The sequence below is a fragment of the Rattus rattus genome, chromosome 6 (genome assembly GCF_011064425.1).
Source record: "Rattus rattus isolate New Zealand chromosome 6, Rrattus_CSIRO_v1, whole genome shotgun sequence".
Lineage (NCBI taxonomy): Eukaryota > Metazoa > Chordata > Mammalia > Rodentia > Muridae > Rattus > Rattus rattus.
In genome coordinates, this window is record NC_046159.1 from 78700315 (window position 1) to 78717706 (window position 17392).

At 36.9% G+C, this 17392-nt stretch overlaps 1 protein-coding gene across 2 annotated transcripts in view; it reads right to left on the minus strand.

Annotated features, from left to right (window-relative positions):
• The window catches only part of Grid2 (glutamate ionotropic receptor delta type subunit 2), a 1431657-nt gene that overhangs the window by 736836 nt on the left and 677429 nt on the right, over positions 1–17392 (minus strand). For both annotated transcript variants that reach the window (XM_032906395.1, XM_032906394.1), the window contains exon 4: positions 3044–3249. In XM_032906395.1, coding sequence (XP_032762286.1) covers positions 3044–3249 — 206 coding nt within the window. The remainder of the gene's footprint in view (positions 1–3043; positions 3250–17392) is intronic.

Sequence of the window (17392 nt, forward strand, 5' to 3'; positions counted from 1 at the left end):
GATGTGCCACGACTGTATCTTGATCAATGCCACTGTTCTCTGTTCTTCTCTTGCACTAAACCAGAAAGTTGAAGAATGGTCTGCAATCGTCATGGTCACTGTCTCGTTAGTGTCTAGGAGGATGTATAGGATACAGCAGACACTAATTCTATGCTTATGAAAAAAACAAGAACAAAGGAAGGAAAAATCCAGCAGCCTTAGCATTGGGCTTTCTCATAGACATCATGATGTCCTTACTCATATCTTTTCTGGAAACTTCTCTTAAGTACATAGGGACTAGTGGCAGACTGCTTGGAATCAGTCTTATACCTACCTCTTTCTAGTTGTGTCATACTGATACAGGCTTACTTCTGTCAAACTAAGTTATGCTGAGTAATGACATGTGTGTGAGTAATAAAGTGTGTCAAGGTAAGATGAAGTCATTAGGTCAAGCCCTGATCCAAAGTGTTTGCTTCCCTTTACAAACTGAAGTGAGAACACACAGGCAAAGGGGTAATGACAAAGAACATGAGGGGAATACAGACATTTTTAGCCAAGACAGAAGGCTAGGCAGTACTGCAAAGAGGTCTCAGCATGAATTCAGTCTGTGAGTACATTGGTTTGGTACGTGTGGCCAGCAGACAGTGAGGAAGCACACTTCCAATGGAGAAGGGAATCATATTTGATTTGTGAGCCTCTAGCAGCTTAATACTGTACCACAGTCTCCTAGGATCCAGTTTTAAAATGATCACATCATCTCATTCTGCAATTTCCAGCAATTGGGGTTTCGATAATCTGCTAGTAAATGACTCTCATTTATTTGGCCTTACATTCTACAACCACCTGAAGCTTAGCATTCTGTATCTTCCCTTTCCTTTAGAAGGAGAGCAATGGTTCCCTATATCTCTTTATCTATGGATTCTGAATAGTACATCTCCTGAGCATGCTAACCCCTTTCAGTTCATTATTTGCAGGCGCTTCTCCCAATATATACCAAACTGAAATCAACACCCATATCTTTATTCATCTTCATTCCCCCCTTTTCAATCAAGGAGGCATGTTTATGCATTTGTTGTCTGACATGCTACTGTGTAATAGTAAAGAGAAGCATTTAGACATTGCCATTTTTGAACATTTCCAAGTTTTCAGACCTCTCCACTGCTACTTTTTGGAGACTTACTATGATATAATCTTATTATTCTTAATTAGACTCTTAATATATTGAAATCAACATTTTTTACTTCACTGATAACCAAATGGAGTCTCAAAACATTAAAGAAATCATGTAGCCTGTGACCATATAATGAATCTCAGGTAAACTTAATCTATTGGTTCTGTTGTTTCTCCTTGTGAATTCCTACCCAAAATATCAAATCCAAATCGACTCCACCTTGTTAATAAAATCTCTGATCACCCCAGAGAGAAACACCACTGATATCTCAACGTCAATCAATTATATTTTATATTTTATGCCTCTACACAGTCACTGTCAAATTTCTAGGAGACTGCACTTTCTAAAGGCTGCAGTTTGCAAATACAACATGTCCTTTGATCAAATGCACAGTCTTAAATGCAATGTTCAGAAGGAGAATGACAAGACCATGTGGGTTCTACCTGGGATTAACCTGTGATGGACCCTTTTTTGGTGGCATTACTGCAAAGTAGAAGAAACTTTAAACATGGGACCTAATTGGAGAAAATATACGATGTTAACTTTGGTCTAGATCTTTCTATGCAATTTTGAAGGTCACACAGGGTTATTTTCTTGGAGGCTATACTTTATCTCAAGCAGATTTCTTGGTCTTCCTGCTTCCTGACCGTCACAAAATGAGCAGATTACCCAGACACCTGCTGCCCCCCATGCTGCTCTGCCTCCCCTCTGGCCTAGAGCTCATGGAATGACACCTCTGGAACCAGGAGACAAACACACCTCACTTGCTCTGAGGCCTTACTCTGGAATATTTCCTCACAGATATGAACAAATCAAGAAACAGAAGGTGGACTGTAAAATATGATATCCTTTTTTTGTTACAGAAAAGTTTAGGCATTCATGATGGATTAGTCACTTTCTAAACTCAAGATCAAAGTTCTCTTTTTTCCTTAAATTCCCATGGCAAAATTTATATTAAAATTCAAGTGGTATTAATTGTCTTGTATTTAATAATTTGTATTCTGTTTCAAAATCCTAGTATCAAAGGATACCTTCTAAGTTGGAATCTTATGCAGAATTTCAGGAGTCAATGGAATGAAAGTAGAAAAATGAGGAGAAGTTCATCTATTGAAGCCCACGAAGCTAAAAAGAGTATAAGAAAGTATGTAATGAAATGAGCGATTCTATCATTAAATGAAACTAAGCACTTAACTATGGTAAAAGAGGCAAGGATGAAATTAAAACACTTAACTACAGTTAAAAAAAAGGCAAGGATCTTTTGCAAGATGATCACAAACATTTCAGGGTACAGCAAGGCTGTCTAAATCACTGTAGTCTCACCGAGCTTTTACGAAGTTTTCTTGCGTCCAGCCAAGGTCGCAGATATACCTAACACTTTGTAGACCTGGCATCACATCACGTGGTGTGGCCACTCTTTCGCAGAATTTCTATTAGTTTTTGTTGTTTGTCTTAGTAGAGATTCCTAGGGCAGAAATTAAGCTGTGGGATGTTTTGTGGAATCAGTCTGCCTTGGCCATCAGAGTCTGATTCTAGCAAATCTTTTCTCAGAGTCACAGTTTTAGCTTACAGTAACAATGTCCACAGCAGAAAGGGATTAGCTGCACACTTGTGAATCCATTCTCGAGTTTGCAGGTCAACAACACTTTGAAAACTCGTAAGGTTTCTGAAACTTGTCCTGGCCATGTGCCTAAATATATACAAGTACAAACATTCCTAGTAATTAGCTGGCCAATATGGGGTAAATGAGATGAGAAAGCAATTCACTCTGCCTCCTTCATTAGTGTTAATGAGAGCTGTGCAGCCGATCCTCTCTATTTAGTTTTCATATCCTCGATGGAGTCCATTTCAAAGTATTTGCTTTTTTGTACTTTGCCCCACTCAGGATATACTTACCTCACTTATGAAGGATTTGGCTGTGGCGGGGTTCATAACAAGGATGGCTCTTCTGAGAGTGTCTCGATAGCGATTCAACTCCTCTATCCTCATGGTGTCAAAGAGCGTGGTGATCATTTTATTGATGTTGTTTTCCACCTTTTGAAGGGCAACATCCATTCCCTGCTGGGAAACTTTGTCCAAAAATTCCTGTATGCCACGAATATCTAGGGATATTACAACACAGAAGGGAAAAAAAATAAGTCGTTTTTACTTCTGAGCAGTTTACATGGCATGATTTCTCAGATTTATTTATGATTTGACTTAATTAATGCCTTTATGTGTAAAATCAATGCAATTATTCCAAAGGGATTTATTTCTATTCACTTATCATTCTCAAGTAATTAAATAGTAGGAAATATTGTTACACAAGATAAAGAGGGACGGAAAACAGGTTCCTTTCCAGCCTTCCCAGCCCCGTGTGTGGTACAGTAGCTACGGGGCTGCCAGGACTCTGTTCCATCATTCTGAACCTTTCAGCGTTAAGAAGGTGTAACTGCATCTTTTGCGCCTTCCGTCTCTTTCTTTTGGGTGCTAGACAGAGCCTCAGTAAACTTCCTCTGGTACTTTGGGCTTTTGTGGCTCTCGCCCTTTTGCCATGTAGCTGTGTTCACAGAACCTCCATGCATAACACAAAGTCCCAGCTTTCTCTATTTCTCCTTTCCACAGCCCTGCTCTGTGCAAACACAGGTTTACAGCTTTCCCGCCCCAGAGATTTTCTTTTAAACGCTAATAATATTTTCTTTGTGCTTCAAAAACAGGCAAAATATACCCACTATTTTTTCTCAAATTTCTTATATCACAGAAATTCATTTATTTCATCTATCACAACCACAAAATTTATTAGTATTGTACCACAAAATGTATTAGTACTGTTACTATGAAGAAATTATGTTAGATCAACTAGAAGGGAAATAATAAGAATAGGACATTTAAAGAGTGAAATAATATCATTAATGACAGATGAATCTGAAACACATTTCTCAAGAGTTAACACTGTCACTTAATTGATATTCGTAATATAAGTAGAATATGTTGAGATGTTTCTAAGACTCTCAAGTCACTCATTGTTTACATAAAACAAACTTCATTATCAAATACATACTTAATTCTGAATACTTAAGAGGAAATAAATTTTTCAGGGTTAAGGAGGTGGCATCATGTGCATAAATAAATAAAAACGTATTTCAGCATTTTTGAAACTATGATGCAAGATTTTGAATGTATGGATGTCTGCAAAATATTTGTACATCAAATTCAAATATGAAAGTTTCTAAAGAGTTGTCAAGTAAATAGGTCAAGGCTCACTTCATGTTTTAAATAAGGAAAATAAGATACAATATCAAAAGTAATTATCAATAATTAAATATAAAAGCTTAAATATAAATAAATGCCCAAAATGTTATAATTTCTTTTCTCCTACTACACTAAATGCTTACAAAGGGGATCTAAACTAGTAAATATGGCTTTAAAGTCTACCTAGTTAAAGAAATGCCAGTATATATTATTTATTTTTATTAGTTCACAAATACTTTTCATTTTTCCCCATGGCATAAAAAAATTAAAACTAAAATATATGGTTAAGAATTAGAAATGAGGGACTTAACACCAATGGACTTCATATCAAAATTTCTAATTGTGTGTGATTGCATGCATGCAAAATTTGCCTCTCAAGTGGTATAATTAATTTGAAAAGAGTAGGTAAGCCCATAGGACAAGAAATAAATAGCTCCAAATATAGAAACTGGCATTTATGCAGGATAAAATGTATATCTGCGAAGTTACAGATTAATTTTTAAAATCTGTGCTTTCACTATTGATAGATTTTTTTTGAAAACTTCACCTTAGTGACATATTCATCTCTACGATAACTCACTGTGTATATTCTACCTTCCAGTATATATTCCTAACTAAATTATAAGCCTCAGCTATCAGCATTAAACAGATTAAAAGGATAAAAGGCTCTGTGGGCACAGCACAGTAAGAACAAAAGAGCAAGATTAATGGAGGCAAAACAGCCAAGTCAGAAAGCATCTAACAGTGCAACACCAACAGTGGACTGAACAGGGCTGATAGGGGGTGGCAGACACAGGTCTATACGTGATATCGGGATTGTGGGTATCAGGTGTCCTCAAACTTTCATGTCAATCATAATCACTGGAAGAGTTAAAAAAAACAAAAGCCTTGGCCCATGTCAGAACACAGAACATAAGTTTAATTTTGAATTGTAAGGTTTTATTTTATTTTTTTATTTGAATTGCTTACAAGGTCCTATAAACAAAACCCAAAGTCAAAAGTACATTGCAAAGCATCTGAGATTTTCCAGATGATGCACACTTTGAAATTTGATTCTAAAAGTACAACTTTGATGCAGCTTTACACTTTTCATCTGATGAAAAAAAAAACATTAAAAAATATTCAGTGAAATAGTGGATCCAGTGCTTTAAAGTAAGAGGGTAGCAGTAACGACACTCTCTATGATGCGGGAGCTGACAAACACAAGGTACAAGGTATGTTAGAAGGAATCAACACATGAAACCACGGTATAGAGAGAGGCCAGTATTAGCCAGAACACCCAGAGGAGGTTGCAAAACTGGACCCTAATACTCTTCCCCAATGAGTGAGGAGGCAGTAGTCCTGAGGAGAGATGGGAGGGGCTAGCTTGGTCGTGTAGAAGGATGCCTTCATAGGTATAGCCTACAGGACTCCTGGGACTGAGTCCTAGAACCAACAGGACTCAGCTGCTGCTCGAGGCCGAGTTGTCAGAGAAATCTACCTGGAGTCAGGATTCAGATGTTACAGACAGAGCCTCTGATTTTATTTCCAATAAACCTGTCATATATTGAAAATTTTAATTAGAGGATGGACTTACGTGGGAGATAAGCTATCTCTGGGGAAGGAAATGCAACAGATAGCTGCTATGCAGAAGTTACGGTGCAAACTAAGCCTTTAGTGACATATCATGTATTTTTAAATGTATTTGTTATATTTTAAATGTTTATTTATTTTATGTATGTGAATATGCTGTTATTTTCTTCAGTTACACCAGAAGAGGGGATCAAATCCAATTATAGATGCTTGTGAGCCACCATGTGGTTGCTGGGATTTGAACTCAGGACTTCTGGAAGAGCAGTCGGTGCTCTTAATTGGTCGCCATCTCTCCAGCCATGTATATTGTTCTTTTCTAGATTTTATTTTTAAACATAACATAAGCAGTTATCTACACTATTGCTGGGTCAGAATCAACTTCTGACCTCAGAATTTTGGGTGTGACTCCATAGCTGTAGACTTATGAATACAGAATTATAAAATTGTGTGAAAAATTTGCTGAATGTGTACAAGAAGAAACAGGTATTTTGTAAGAATCTGCAAAGATCAAATTAATGTGTGTGTGTGTGTGTGTGTGTGTGTGTGTGTGTGTGTGTGTGTGTGTGTGTGTGTATGAGAGGTGGGGAGAGAGATTGAGGGGGATAGAATGAATGAATATTTGACTGGCAAAAGACTACTGCTCTGTTCTCCATTAGGCGACATTGCCTCAAATTTATTGATGGCTAGCCACTCAAAAGAGCACTCAACCCAAGGCTGATTTCTGTTATAGAAGAATCAAGCAGTCAGTGTTTTCCTCGTTTGAGGGAGATATAGCTGATCATGAGCAGCAACTGGTACGTGTGAGAAGAGAAGGATCCAAGTCATGCTATTAGCAGCTGTGTATAAAAGATTCATTAAAAGAAAGAGTAGGCCTTTGGGTTTGTTAATTAAACATGAACATAATCAACCATCTCAATTACTCCCCCATATTATCTTCATTCTGATTTCATTAGTCATTGAGCTAAGTTCCAAAAGTTACAGAAATAAAAGCACATGGTTTTCAACCTCAAGGAGCTGCTAGACTGATTGCACATGTCAGTTGGGGCTATTTATTGATAACAGAATGCTACCCAGCTGCTATTAGCCATACTTTCCAGATAAATACATAACAGCAAGTGTTAGACAGCTCATCACCTGAGTTATTAAACATAAGATTATGGGCAAAGACAATTTCCCTTAGGTACCACAAAGGGATCTGTGGTCAGCAGAAGAGTGATTTCTTCTCCTGGGTGCCCACGTCCTAAACCTTGTAATCTGTAAATATGATAAATTACATTCCTAAGAGGGATCAAACCTAATGCTGTTACTGAGATAGTGAATCCAGTGAAATCAAAATAGCAAGATAAACTCTATAACATGGGTGAGTCTAGTATTATCGTGAGGACCTAAAATTATGAGAAGCAAAGGAGAAGAAAAAAAAGATGGGTGAAGGTTTGGAGAAGGCAGTGTGGATGACTGATCTGAGGAAGAAGTGAAGGAAGGCAGCCATCTTTGGCAACTGCACAAGGAAGAGAAATGGAGTCTCCCAGAACGAGCAGAAGAATGCAGGCTTTACCTGTACCTTTGATTTATGACCCCTGAACCTATGACCTGAAGCACTGCTGACCCATAAAAGTCAACATGTTTTGACCATCCAAACTTGTGATATTCTCTGGTGCCAGCAATAGAAATCAATATAAATCAGAATGATTAAAATTAATGTCTACAGAATTTAACTACAGTATCATCTGGAAAATCTTCTTGGACTCCGAAGCCTCATGCCACTGCTGGGACTCTGAAAATTCTGCAGACAGAGTGAATCCATGATGGTCATTCAGAGATCAATCTAGAAAATAGTTCCTCAATTTGTGTTGCAGATTTGAGAGTCAATCTAGAGGTTCCTCAGAACATTAGATATAGTACTTACTACCTAAGGACACAGCTATACCACTCCTGGGCATATACCCAAAAGACTTTCCAACATACAGCAAAGACACATGCTCCACTATGTTCATAGCAGACTGATTTATAATAGTCAGAAGCTGGAAAAAACCCAGATGTCCCTCAAGAGAGGAATGGATATAGAAAATGTGGTACATCTACACAATGGACTACTACTCAGCTATCAAAAACAATGACTTCATGAAATTCATAAGCAAATGGATGGAACTAAAAATATCATACTGAGTGAGATAACCTAATCACAAAAAAAGAGAAACACACACACACACACACACGGTATGCAGTCACTGGTAAGTGGATATTGGCACAAAAGCTCGAATTACCCAAGATACAGTCCAGACCACATGAAGTTCAAGAAGAAGGACGACCAAAATGCCAAAGCTTCAGTTCTTCTTAGAAGGGTGAACAAAAATATTCACAGAAGGAAATATGGAAACAAAGTTTTGAGCAGAGACTTAAGGAATGGCCATTCCGAGACTGCCCTACCTGAGGATCCCGTCCATATAGCCACCAAACCCAGATAATATTGCTGATGCCAAGGAGTGAATGCTGACAGGAGCCTGATATAGCTGTCTCCTCATAGGCTCTGCCAGAGCATGACCAATACAGGGGCAGACTCTTGCAGCCAACTGTTGAACTGAGAACAGAATCCCCATTGGAGGAGTTAGAGAAAGCATTGAAGGAGCTGAAGGGGTTTGCAACCCCATAAGAACACCACATGGACAGACCCATGGCTCCAGCTACATATGTAGCAGAGGATGGCCTTGTTGGGCACCAGTGGGAGGAGAAGCCCTTGGTCCTGCCAAGGCTCAACCTTCCAGTATAGGGGAATGTCAGAAAGGTGGGGAGGCAGAAAGGGGTGGGTGGATGGGTGGGGAAACACCCTCATGGAAGCAGGGGCAGGGGGGATGGGATAACATTTAAAATGTAAACAAATAAAAAATTGGATTAAAAAAAGAGACAGAAGAGGAGAGAATCATAAATACTGCAGATCCTTTCTTTTCCTAGTAAACATATGTAGACCACATGTTCCGTAGTATTTGCTGGCTGTGAACACTTAGCCAGCTGATCTGCTTTCCTTAGGAAGAATAGACAGCACTTATCCTGAGTGTTACTGTGGTTAATGTGTTTGTAGTTCACTGTGGCACTTTGCTCTCATCCACGGAGTCCAATGTTCTAGTTTTAATTTTCAGGTTGAAAACGGCCTTTTAAGTCACTTCTAGTCAACATTCCTATTTTTCTTTCAGGAAACAATGTCTATGTGTAGGGAGAATACACTACATTTGAAGTCAGAAAAACAGGCTTGGGTCAATAAGTTGCTTCTGTGCAGCTCTCTTCACTTTGAATTGCTCTTATAATTGATGCCTTCCATTTTAATTTCTCAGTTTCTGCTGTCTTCCCAGAGCAAGATGGGGCAATTTTTTTAACTTATGAAATAACCCTGGCTTCAGGGTTTGCTTGTACATATGTTGTCCAGCCTTCTATGGTTGACTCCTGATGATCCAATGCACCTAGGCTAGTCAGCAGGAGTCCTTGGTTCTTAGGAGTCAACTGAAGTCTGAATAAATCCATAATATAAATGAATGGTTTTTCTTGTATACTGAGTTGTAATGTGGTAGTTTTAAGATAAGAGTCAGAGGATCTGGTCAGACAAGTGAAAAAGAAAGGCAGTTTGTTTTCTACATGTAACAAATCTCCACCAGTCAACTACAAATTAACTGAGGAGGAAGAGGGTTAGAAAAAGAGGAAGAAGCAGAGGAATGGAGGGACCTTTAACTTTCAATACTTAGTGTTTGACCCATTACATACACATATCAAATAACACACACACACACACACACACACACACACACACACAGATACACACAGATACATACATATAATTGGTGATGTGGAGAAAGACACGGTTGGCTCCTGTCTTTGAGGTGCTTCAAGTTTACAGACAGAACAAATGGAAATTTAAATCATAAGTTATTTGATCATGCTTGATAAAGGCAATGCAATAGAGAAGCAAAAGTCTCAGGGAAGTATGAACTTTCACATGCAGGAATCCACAATGTAATTCTATTTCACCCAAGTACTGGGATTTTTTCCCTGATAAAAATGAGAGTGGCTAAAATCTGAAGGTAGTCATTTAAGCATCAGATTTCAGTGCAATGTACATTTTAGTCATCAAGATTTTAGTAACCTCAGCCAAAATTTCTGCTTTATTTTATATTTTATACAGAAAATTTTAAGATAGAAAAATTTCTTAGTAGGAATGAGAGAGTGATTTATCACAGTGGTTCTCAATCTATGGGTCACCTAAGACCATCAGAAAACACAAATGTTTACAGTAGAAAAATTACAGTTATGAAGTAGCAACAAAAATGATTTTATGGCTGGGGTTACCATGTCATGAGGAACAATAGTAAAGAGTCACATCATTAGGTACGTTGGAGCCACTGATCTTTCATCTACCTATGTATCTATCTTTTTATCTATCACTTATCTATCATCTATTTACTAATCATCTATTACCTATCTATTTATCTATGTATATATCATCATCTATTGATAAATCTATCATCTATTAATCATCAATCATCTTTCATCTATCTATCTAAAATATTTATCTACTGATAAATATATGTCTATTGCTCAACCCACCGTCTGTCTGTCTATCTATCTATCTATCTATCCATCCATCTATCTATCCATCTATCTATCCTACCTATCTTTACCTATCTTTCTTTTATCTTTAAAGCAAACATTCTGAGCACAGCCAGGTATTGTGACGCATTTCTGCAATCCCAGCTCACGGAAGGATGAGGAAGACATGCTCAAATTCAGTGCTAGTCTGTACAAGTGAGTCAGAAACTGACCACTACAAATTATATAGAGAGACTTTGCCTCAAAAGGCCTAAATAAAATAAACAAAATCATCTTCAGAGCCTAATATTTTATGGACTATTAATTTTTCTGACCCCTAAATTACGTTTTCTGTTTAGGCCATCCTTCCTTGTAATGGATAAGTGGAGTAACTGGAGGCCAGGGTTCATCTTGTCCAATCTTGTAAAATGATGACATTTTATTTCCAGAGTAGAATTAATCTTAATCTTCCTAGCAAAAGTGGTTTATTTTAAAGTAGACTAGCCCAATTAAGTTTGGAATTTAATGTTGATTTATGTTTCTAAAGGAACACTAAGAAGAAACTAGAAATATGAGAGAATGGAACAGATTTTAAGCTAAATATGTGATCCACTTTACTGGAACCTATACAAGCCATTTGTGTCACATTAGATCACTTTCTTGATAGTATTGACTTATTGTGTGCCAATCACTGTCAAAGGTACCTGGAAGCGAGTGATGGGAAAATCAAATCAGATCCTGGGAAATGTGGTCTATTCTATCTGATAATAACACCAAACCTATTACTGATTTAGAAATATTGCAATATTGTGCTTTTCAAAGTTAATTGACAATTTAGCTAAACATAGTGACTTTCTGTAAACAAAATAAAAGTTTATAGTCTCATTCTTGCATTCAGAATTACCTTTAAATATTAAATAATATAAGAAAAGAGATCTGTAAAGTTTCATGTTGAATTCATCATTTTCTCCTTTGGGAAGGTTAAGACATTCAATCATTCTGATCACTTAATGCATTGAAGACTTCAATTTGAGCAGGGAGACTTCAGCATGGCACTGGCTAAGCATTGTGTTTCTGAAATTATGACCGCATGTTAAGCTTTAAAATTAAATTGTAGGACCTTCTGACTTTCTTCTCCCACTTTCTCATTTTACAAATTGGAACACAGCTTAGTGCTGAATATATGAGATATATCATAAGCCAGAAACGAATTTTTCCAATATTTGGATAGCAAAGTGTGCTCTCTGTGTCTACTTCCTGAAGAAAAAAAAATGAGGCTTTAACCATCAATCAATTTTCGAAGTTTTGTTTTAAAAGAACAAAAATGAATTTTTGGAGTCGTGTAGTACTTTTTGACATTTTTAAGAATATATATATTCGCTGTGCTGAGGTTTGACATGACAGTGTCTGGTAACTATGATCCAGCATTAAGAGCTTGTCATTTGGGCCTCCCATCTTTTACTATGGAAACCAGCTTTGCAGTAAAACTGGAAAATATTTTTAAAGTACAGTCACTGGTGTATAAATCCTGAATAGAAATATACTATTTTTTAACATATTTGACATAATATGTATTAATGCAAAGGAAATGGTTCAATAAACTGCTTGGATTAATTACATGCTTATTGATGCAGACTGGAGAAAATGAGAGAACCGAAGACTGGAAAGCAGCCAGTGACTAATAAACAGTTTTCAGGCTGTCGAGAGAGAGAATGTCAAGATTATTACAGTTATCAGACATTTGAAAGCATCCTTGGAGCGATTATAAACATTTGCAATCAATTAAGAGCAAGTGTCCATCTTATGGGCCCCGATTAAATCTACACCAATGCTATGCTACACGGAATAAAGATCAGACCTCAGGAATGCATTAGTGAGGATGGTTCCCTAATCTGCATTTCAAAATGAAGGACTATGCTTATATATCCCAGCCACCTGACTGTATGCCGAACCTTAATTTGCATTATTAAATGAATAATTTTAATATGCAGAGGAGCATGCAGGTAACAGACTTGGGATTTCCTGAAGTGGAAATTGTTCTGTACAAAGAAGTGCAAGATTATCTGATCATTCGATTTAATTTGATCATTTCCATACTACTTCATTTTCTTGACACTTAATGGAGATTTGTCTCCAATTTTCAGAATGATTAAGCACTTATGGTAAAGATTTATATGAATGGAACCAACCTACTGGTTCACCATCAGATGATTCGATAGCAAAAATGCAGTAAACGCATAAAAATGTAATATTCTTCAGCTCCAGTGATAAATAAAATCACAAAATTTACAATAAATGGATGAACTTAGTTTCCCTATTATTAAGGGAGGTATACAAACATCAGAAAGGAAAAAATTACATATTACACTCAAAAAGAAGATCAGTGTTGTGTGTGTGTGTGTGTGTGTGTGTGTGTGTGTGTGTGTAATGAGTGACATCTCAGTGGTTAAGAGTACTTGTTGCTCTTATAGACGACCCAGTTTCTGTTCCCAGTACCTACATGCTGGCTCACAAACATCTGTAGCTACAATCCTAGGGATTTAACTTTTGCGACCACAAGTCACATAGATTTTTATATCATGCTGGCAAACATTCCTACACACAAACAGAAAATAAAATATATGTAAAAATAGCGAATAAAAATGCTTCTATATGCATACACATACATATGCAAAATAGAGAGAAATAAACATATGTGCATATAGGAATGGTACAACATATAGAAAGGGAATCAAGAAGGTAAATACTGACTGTTGAGGAAGGACTCAGAGGAAAGCAATTCATGACTACTTGAGTCATGGAAAGAATATGAAGTCAATTTTCAATTTTTTTAGTTTCAGCTCTCGTAATTTTTTTCAGGTTTTGGTGATAGATATATGCATAAAAATATATTTGACAATGAAAGTGTAAATTTTCCTTCTCCAATGTGAAGCCCCATAGCTTCAGAATGGCCTCTCTAACAGCATAGAAAGTAATTGAGGTGTATAGGCTATGGATCTGGTTAATCTTGCTGTATTTGTATGTTATTTATAGCACGTTAATGAATAAAAATTAAGTGAAGAGATTTGAAATACTCAAATATATTAAAAAATAAATTTCTCTTTCATTTAGTTTGAAGATGAAAGTGAGCTAAGCAGTCTTGTTTCATGCCTTTTCACATTTTCTCTTGAAAACTATATTTTTAACACAAACTATCCATAGAATTTCTGTTTCAAAGTAAGTCTGCATTTTACAGATTTTTTTACTATTAAAAATAAATTTGCCCCACCTGGGGATCCATCCCATATACAGTCACCAAACCCAGACACTATTGTGGATGAGAAGAAGTGCTTGCTGACAGGAGTCTGATATGGCTGTCACCTGAGAGGCTCTGGCAGAGCCTGACAATTGTAGAGGTGGAGGCTCACAGCCAACCATTGGACTGAACACAGCATCCCCAATATTCCCAGGGACTAAACCACCAACAAAAGAGTGCACGTGAAGCACCCCATGGCTCCAGCTATATACATAGCAGAGGATGGCCTTGTTGGGCATCAGTGGGAAAAGAGGCCTTTGGTCCTGTGAAGGCTCAATGCCCCAGTGTAGGGGATGCCAGGGTGGGGAGGAGGAAGTGAGGGAGTGGGTGGGTGAGGGAGCACCCTCATTGAAGCAGGGGGATGGTGGATGAAATAGGGGGCTGCCTGAGGGGAAAGCAAAAAATGGGATAACATTTGAAATGTAAATAAAGAAAATATCCAATAAAAGAAAAATTTAAAAAATAGAAAAAGAAAAAATAAATACATTTTAAATATGTTTATTTAAAAAGGAATAAAAATATTAAGCATGACAATAGTTGTTGCGCATACATTTTGCATTTTTGTATTTAAAAAAATCCAGGCTTTTTCCCTCTCCCAACTCCTCCTTGATCCCTAACCCTAATCCTACATCTATACCCACCCAACTTCTTCCATACCTTTTTTCTTTCTTTCTTTCTTTCTTTCTTTCTTTCTTTCTTTCTTTCTTTCTTTCTTTCTTTCTCTCTCTCTCTCTCTCTCTCTCTTTCTGTCTGTCTGTCTTTCTGTCTGTCTGTCTGTCTTTCTTTCTTTCTTTCTCTCTCTCTCTCTCTCTTTCTGTCTGTCTGTCTTTCTGTCTGTCTGTCTGTCTTTCTTTCTTTCAAAAACAAACAGCATAAAGCAAAATAAAATCACAATCATACAGAACACCCATTCTCTATAATGCACAAAATTGGAACCCAAATATATTCTCAAAATGCCAGTAAGAGAAAAAAATGTCCATGCAAAGGCAATATGAAATTAAAAATTCTACAAAAATACCATTGAGTTTGTCTTTGTTGGCCACCTACTCCTGAGCTTGAGACCTTCCCTGAAGGTGAGGCTCCATTAAAGAAAACTAGTTTTTCCTTTGCAAGAGCGGACCAATTGTAGAGAGCTTCTTGGTGAAAGCATGTGGTGTCCACTTCACCTTCTCAGTGCTAGGAACTTATCCTCAATATTTGAAGTTTTAAATTAAGCTTGCATTTTATTGAATATAATCTAATTATTCATTGCTATGGATATTACAGTCAATAACACAATTTCTAGATATCCCAAGAAAGGAAACTTATAATAGCTCTGGCTGCAATATTATAACACTTTCCCCAACAAAATCCAGGAACATTCACTTCAAGAATTTCTAATCCCTTCCGAAGGTAGAAGGTATTTTCTTCTTTACCAATGGTCTCCTAGTGGACAAAGCTCCATTACATATCCTCTTCTTCACTAAGAACTATTTTCGATTTCTGTCTGCCTCTGAGGAGTAATTAGAAGAATTAGGCACTGCCATCATATCCTTTAAAATGAATAATCAATGCCCTGGTTTTTAGCTTATGTAATAATTTGAAATCTGACAAGTGTGTGTTTAAAACACTGAACAGCTGTCTAATCACCAAGCAATTGGTGGATCTTTCCCAATCTGTATCTTCCTCGAACTTCTGGTAATCTCAGATATTGAAGCTATCTCCTCAAACACTGACTCAACCATATAAGCTCTTCCACTTCTCTATGATTCATATACCTATGTAAGGTCATTCGTACACTTAACACAGATAACACCAGCATGAAAGCAGTGTCAGATAACACAAGTCTGCTTTTCATACTCAAGATTCCATGTTGACTTTCTTTGCATATGATATCACTTTCTCAGGTGGAGTCTGCAGGTCCACTAAGCTAGATGGAAACTGGTCTGTTTAAGTTTAAATGTTCATCAGCCTCCCAGTATTTCTAGCTGGATTTGCAGAGGCCATGAGCAATTTGTGAACACAGCTTGCAAAATCCCTTTCTAATGACCCATGAAGGCCAGAGTGAGAGATACAATTACTTTCTAATTTTTCCCGAAATACCCTACAGTTCTTAAAGATAAATAGCAAAAGTTGTTACTATTAGAATAGGGTACTTCTTTCTGGAAGTATGAAAAGAATTTGAAATAAGAACGTTGGCTTCTAGAGTTAGAGAAGGTATGGGTGTTCTTAGTCCATAAAAATGAATTTGGAGTATTTTTTCATGAGAAAATGCTTGGGTTCAAACATTTTACACTGGGTAAGTGCTTTACTTTAGTTCATTGCTATAATTTTCATTCCTCTGAGATGACTTCATTACACTCTTACCACCAGTCCTCTAATCTGACCAGCATGTCTACTGCAAACATCAGGGAATGCATGCCTGCCTATGTAGAATGCCTATGAATACCTCTCATAATTCTTTACCACAATTCTCATCCATTATGTGGGTTGTAAGAAGTACTCTGTTCAGATCAGAGTAGTAGCCTGGATCAACAAATACTACATAATTAGGCTTATGATTTATACTGCTTCTAATAAAATTGTTTAACCTTGTTATGGTATCTTGAAAGACACCAAGGAAATGTTTTAAATAATGAGTTTATTAAAATAAGTATTAGACCTAACAATAGCTTTCTAGCCCTGAAGTAGACAATAAGGTCAAGTTTTGTTGTTTGTTTGTTTGTTTGTTTCATTGTTGTGTTTTGAGACAGAGTGTCCCTCTGCAGCTCTGGTTGTCCTTGAACTCATTCTGTAGACCAGGTTGACATCAAACTCCTGAGATCTGCCTCCGGTACTTGGATTAAGAGCATGTGACAACACTACCCAGATGTCAACTGCACAAAGTTTTCTTAAATTAAGAATAGAATTTGTTTATTTTATATAAATTGAGAGTCTCAAATATTATAACCTGGCAAGGAATCTGGATGTCTTGTAACAAAGATCTGTGCCTCATGTAGGTCAACTTCATATGCCTTAGAAATAGCACATGTAGGTTCTACATATAACCTTCTTAAAGACACTAGACACTAGTTATGGACTTTAGAGATCTTTAAAGTGCTGAGGTAAGTAGCATCCAGCAATGATATATTATAAAGAAACTCCTCTAAAGTGCAGCTACCCTTATTTATTTGTGAGAACTTTGTGGAATAATCTCTAAAAATTGTGTGCTCAATTTTCATTACAATTGAAGAAGTCCAATTGGAAACATTCTCCTTAATCTAAGTGACATGATTAATGGCAACATTTCAGTTTTGGAGGTCAGCCTATAAAGCTTCAACCTACCGGTCAGGGTCATCATAGATAACAGACTTTGTCTTTATAGGAAGTGGAGTCTTTGTGATCACAAATAAGCCAATTGTACCTGGATTAATGCTTTTGGTCCAGTTGAAAGTTTTGTGCAGAAGTTCAAGGAAAATGCCATCCAACTTTTGAAAGAAAGTCTGATTGTTATTGGGATTCAGTCTACTCATTAAAGAGTTGAGTTAGTCTTATCAAAAAATGTAGCGAGAAAGTGTAAATGGATTTGATCCCAATTTCTGTAATTTAGATTCATT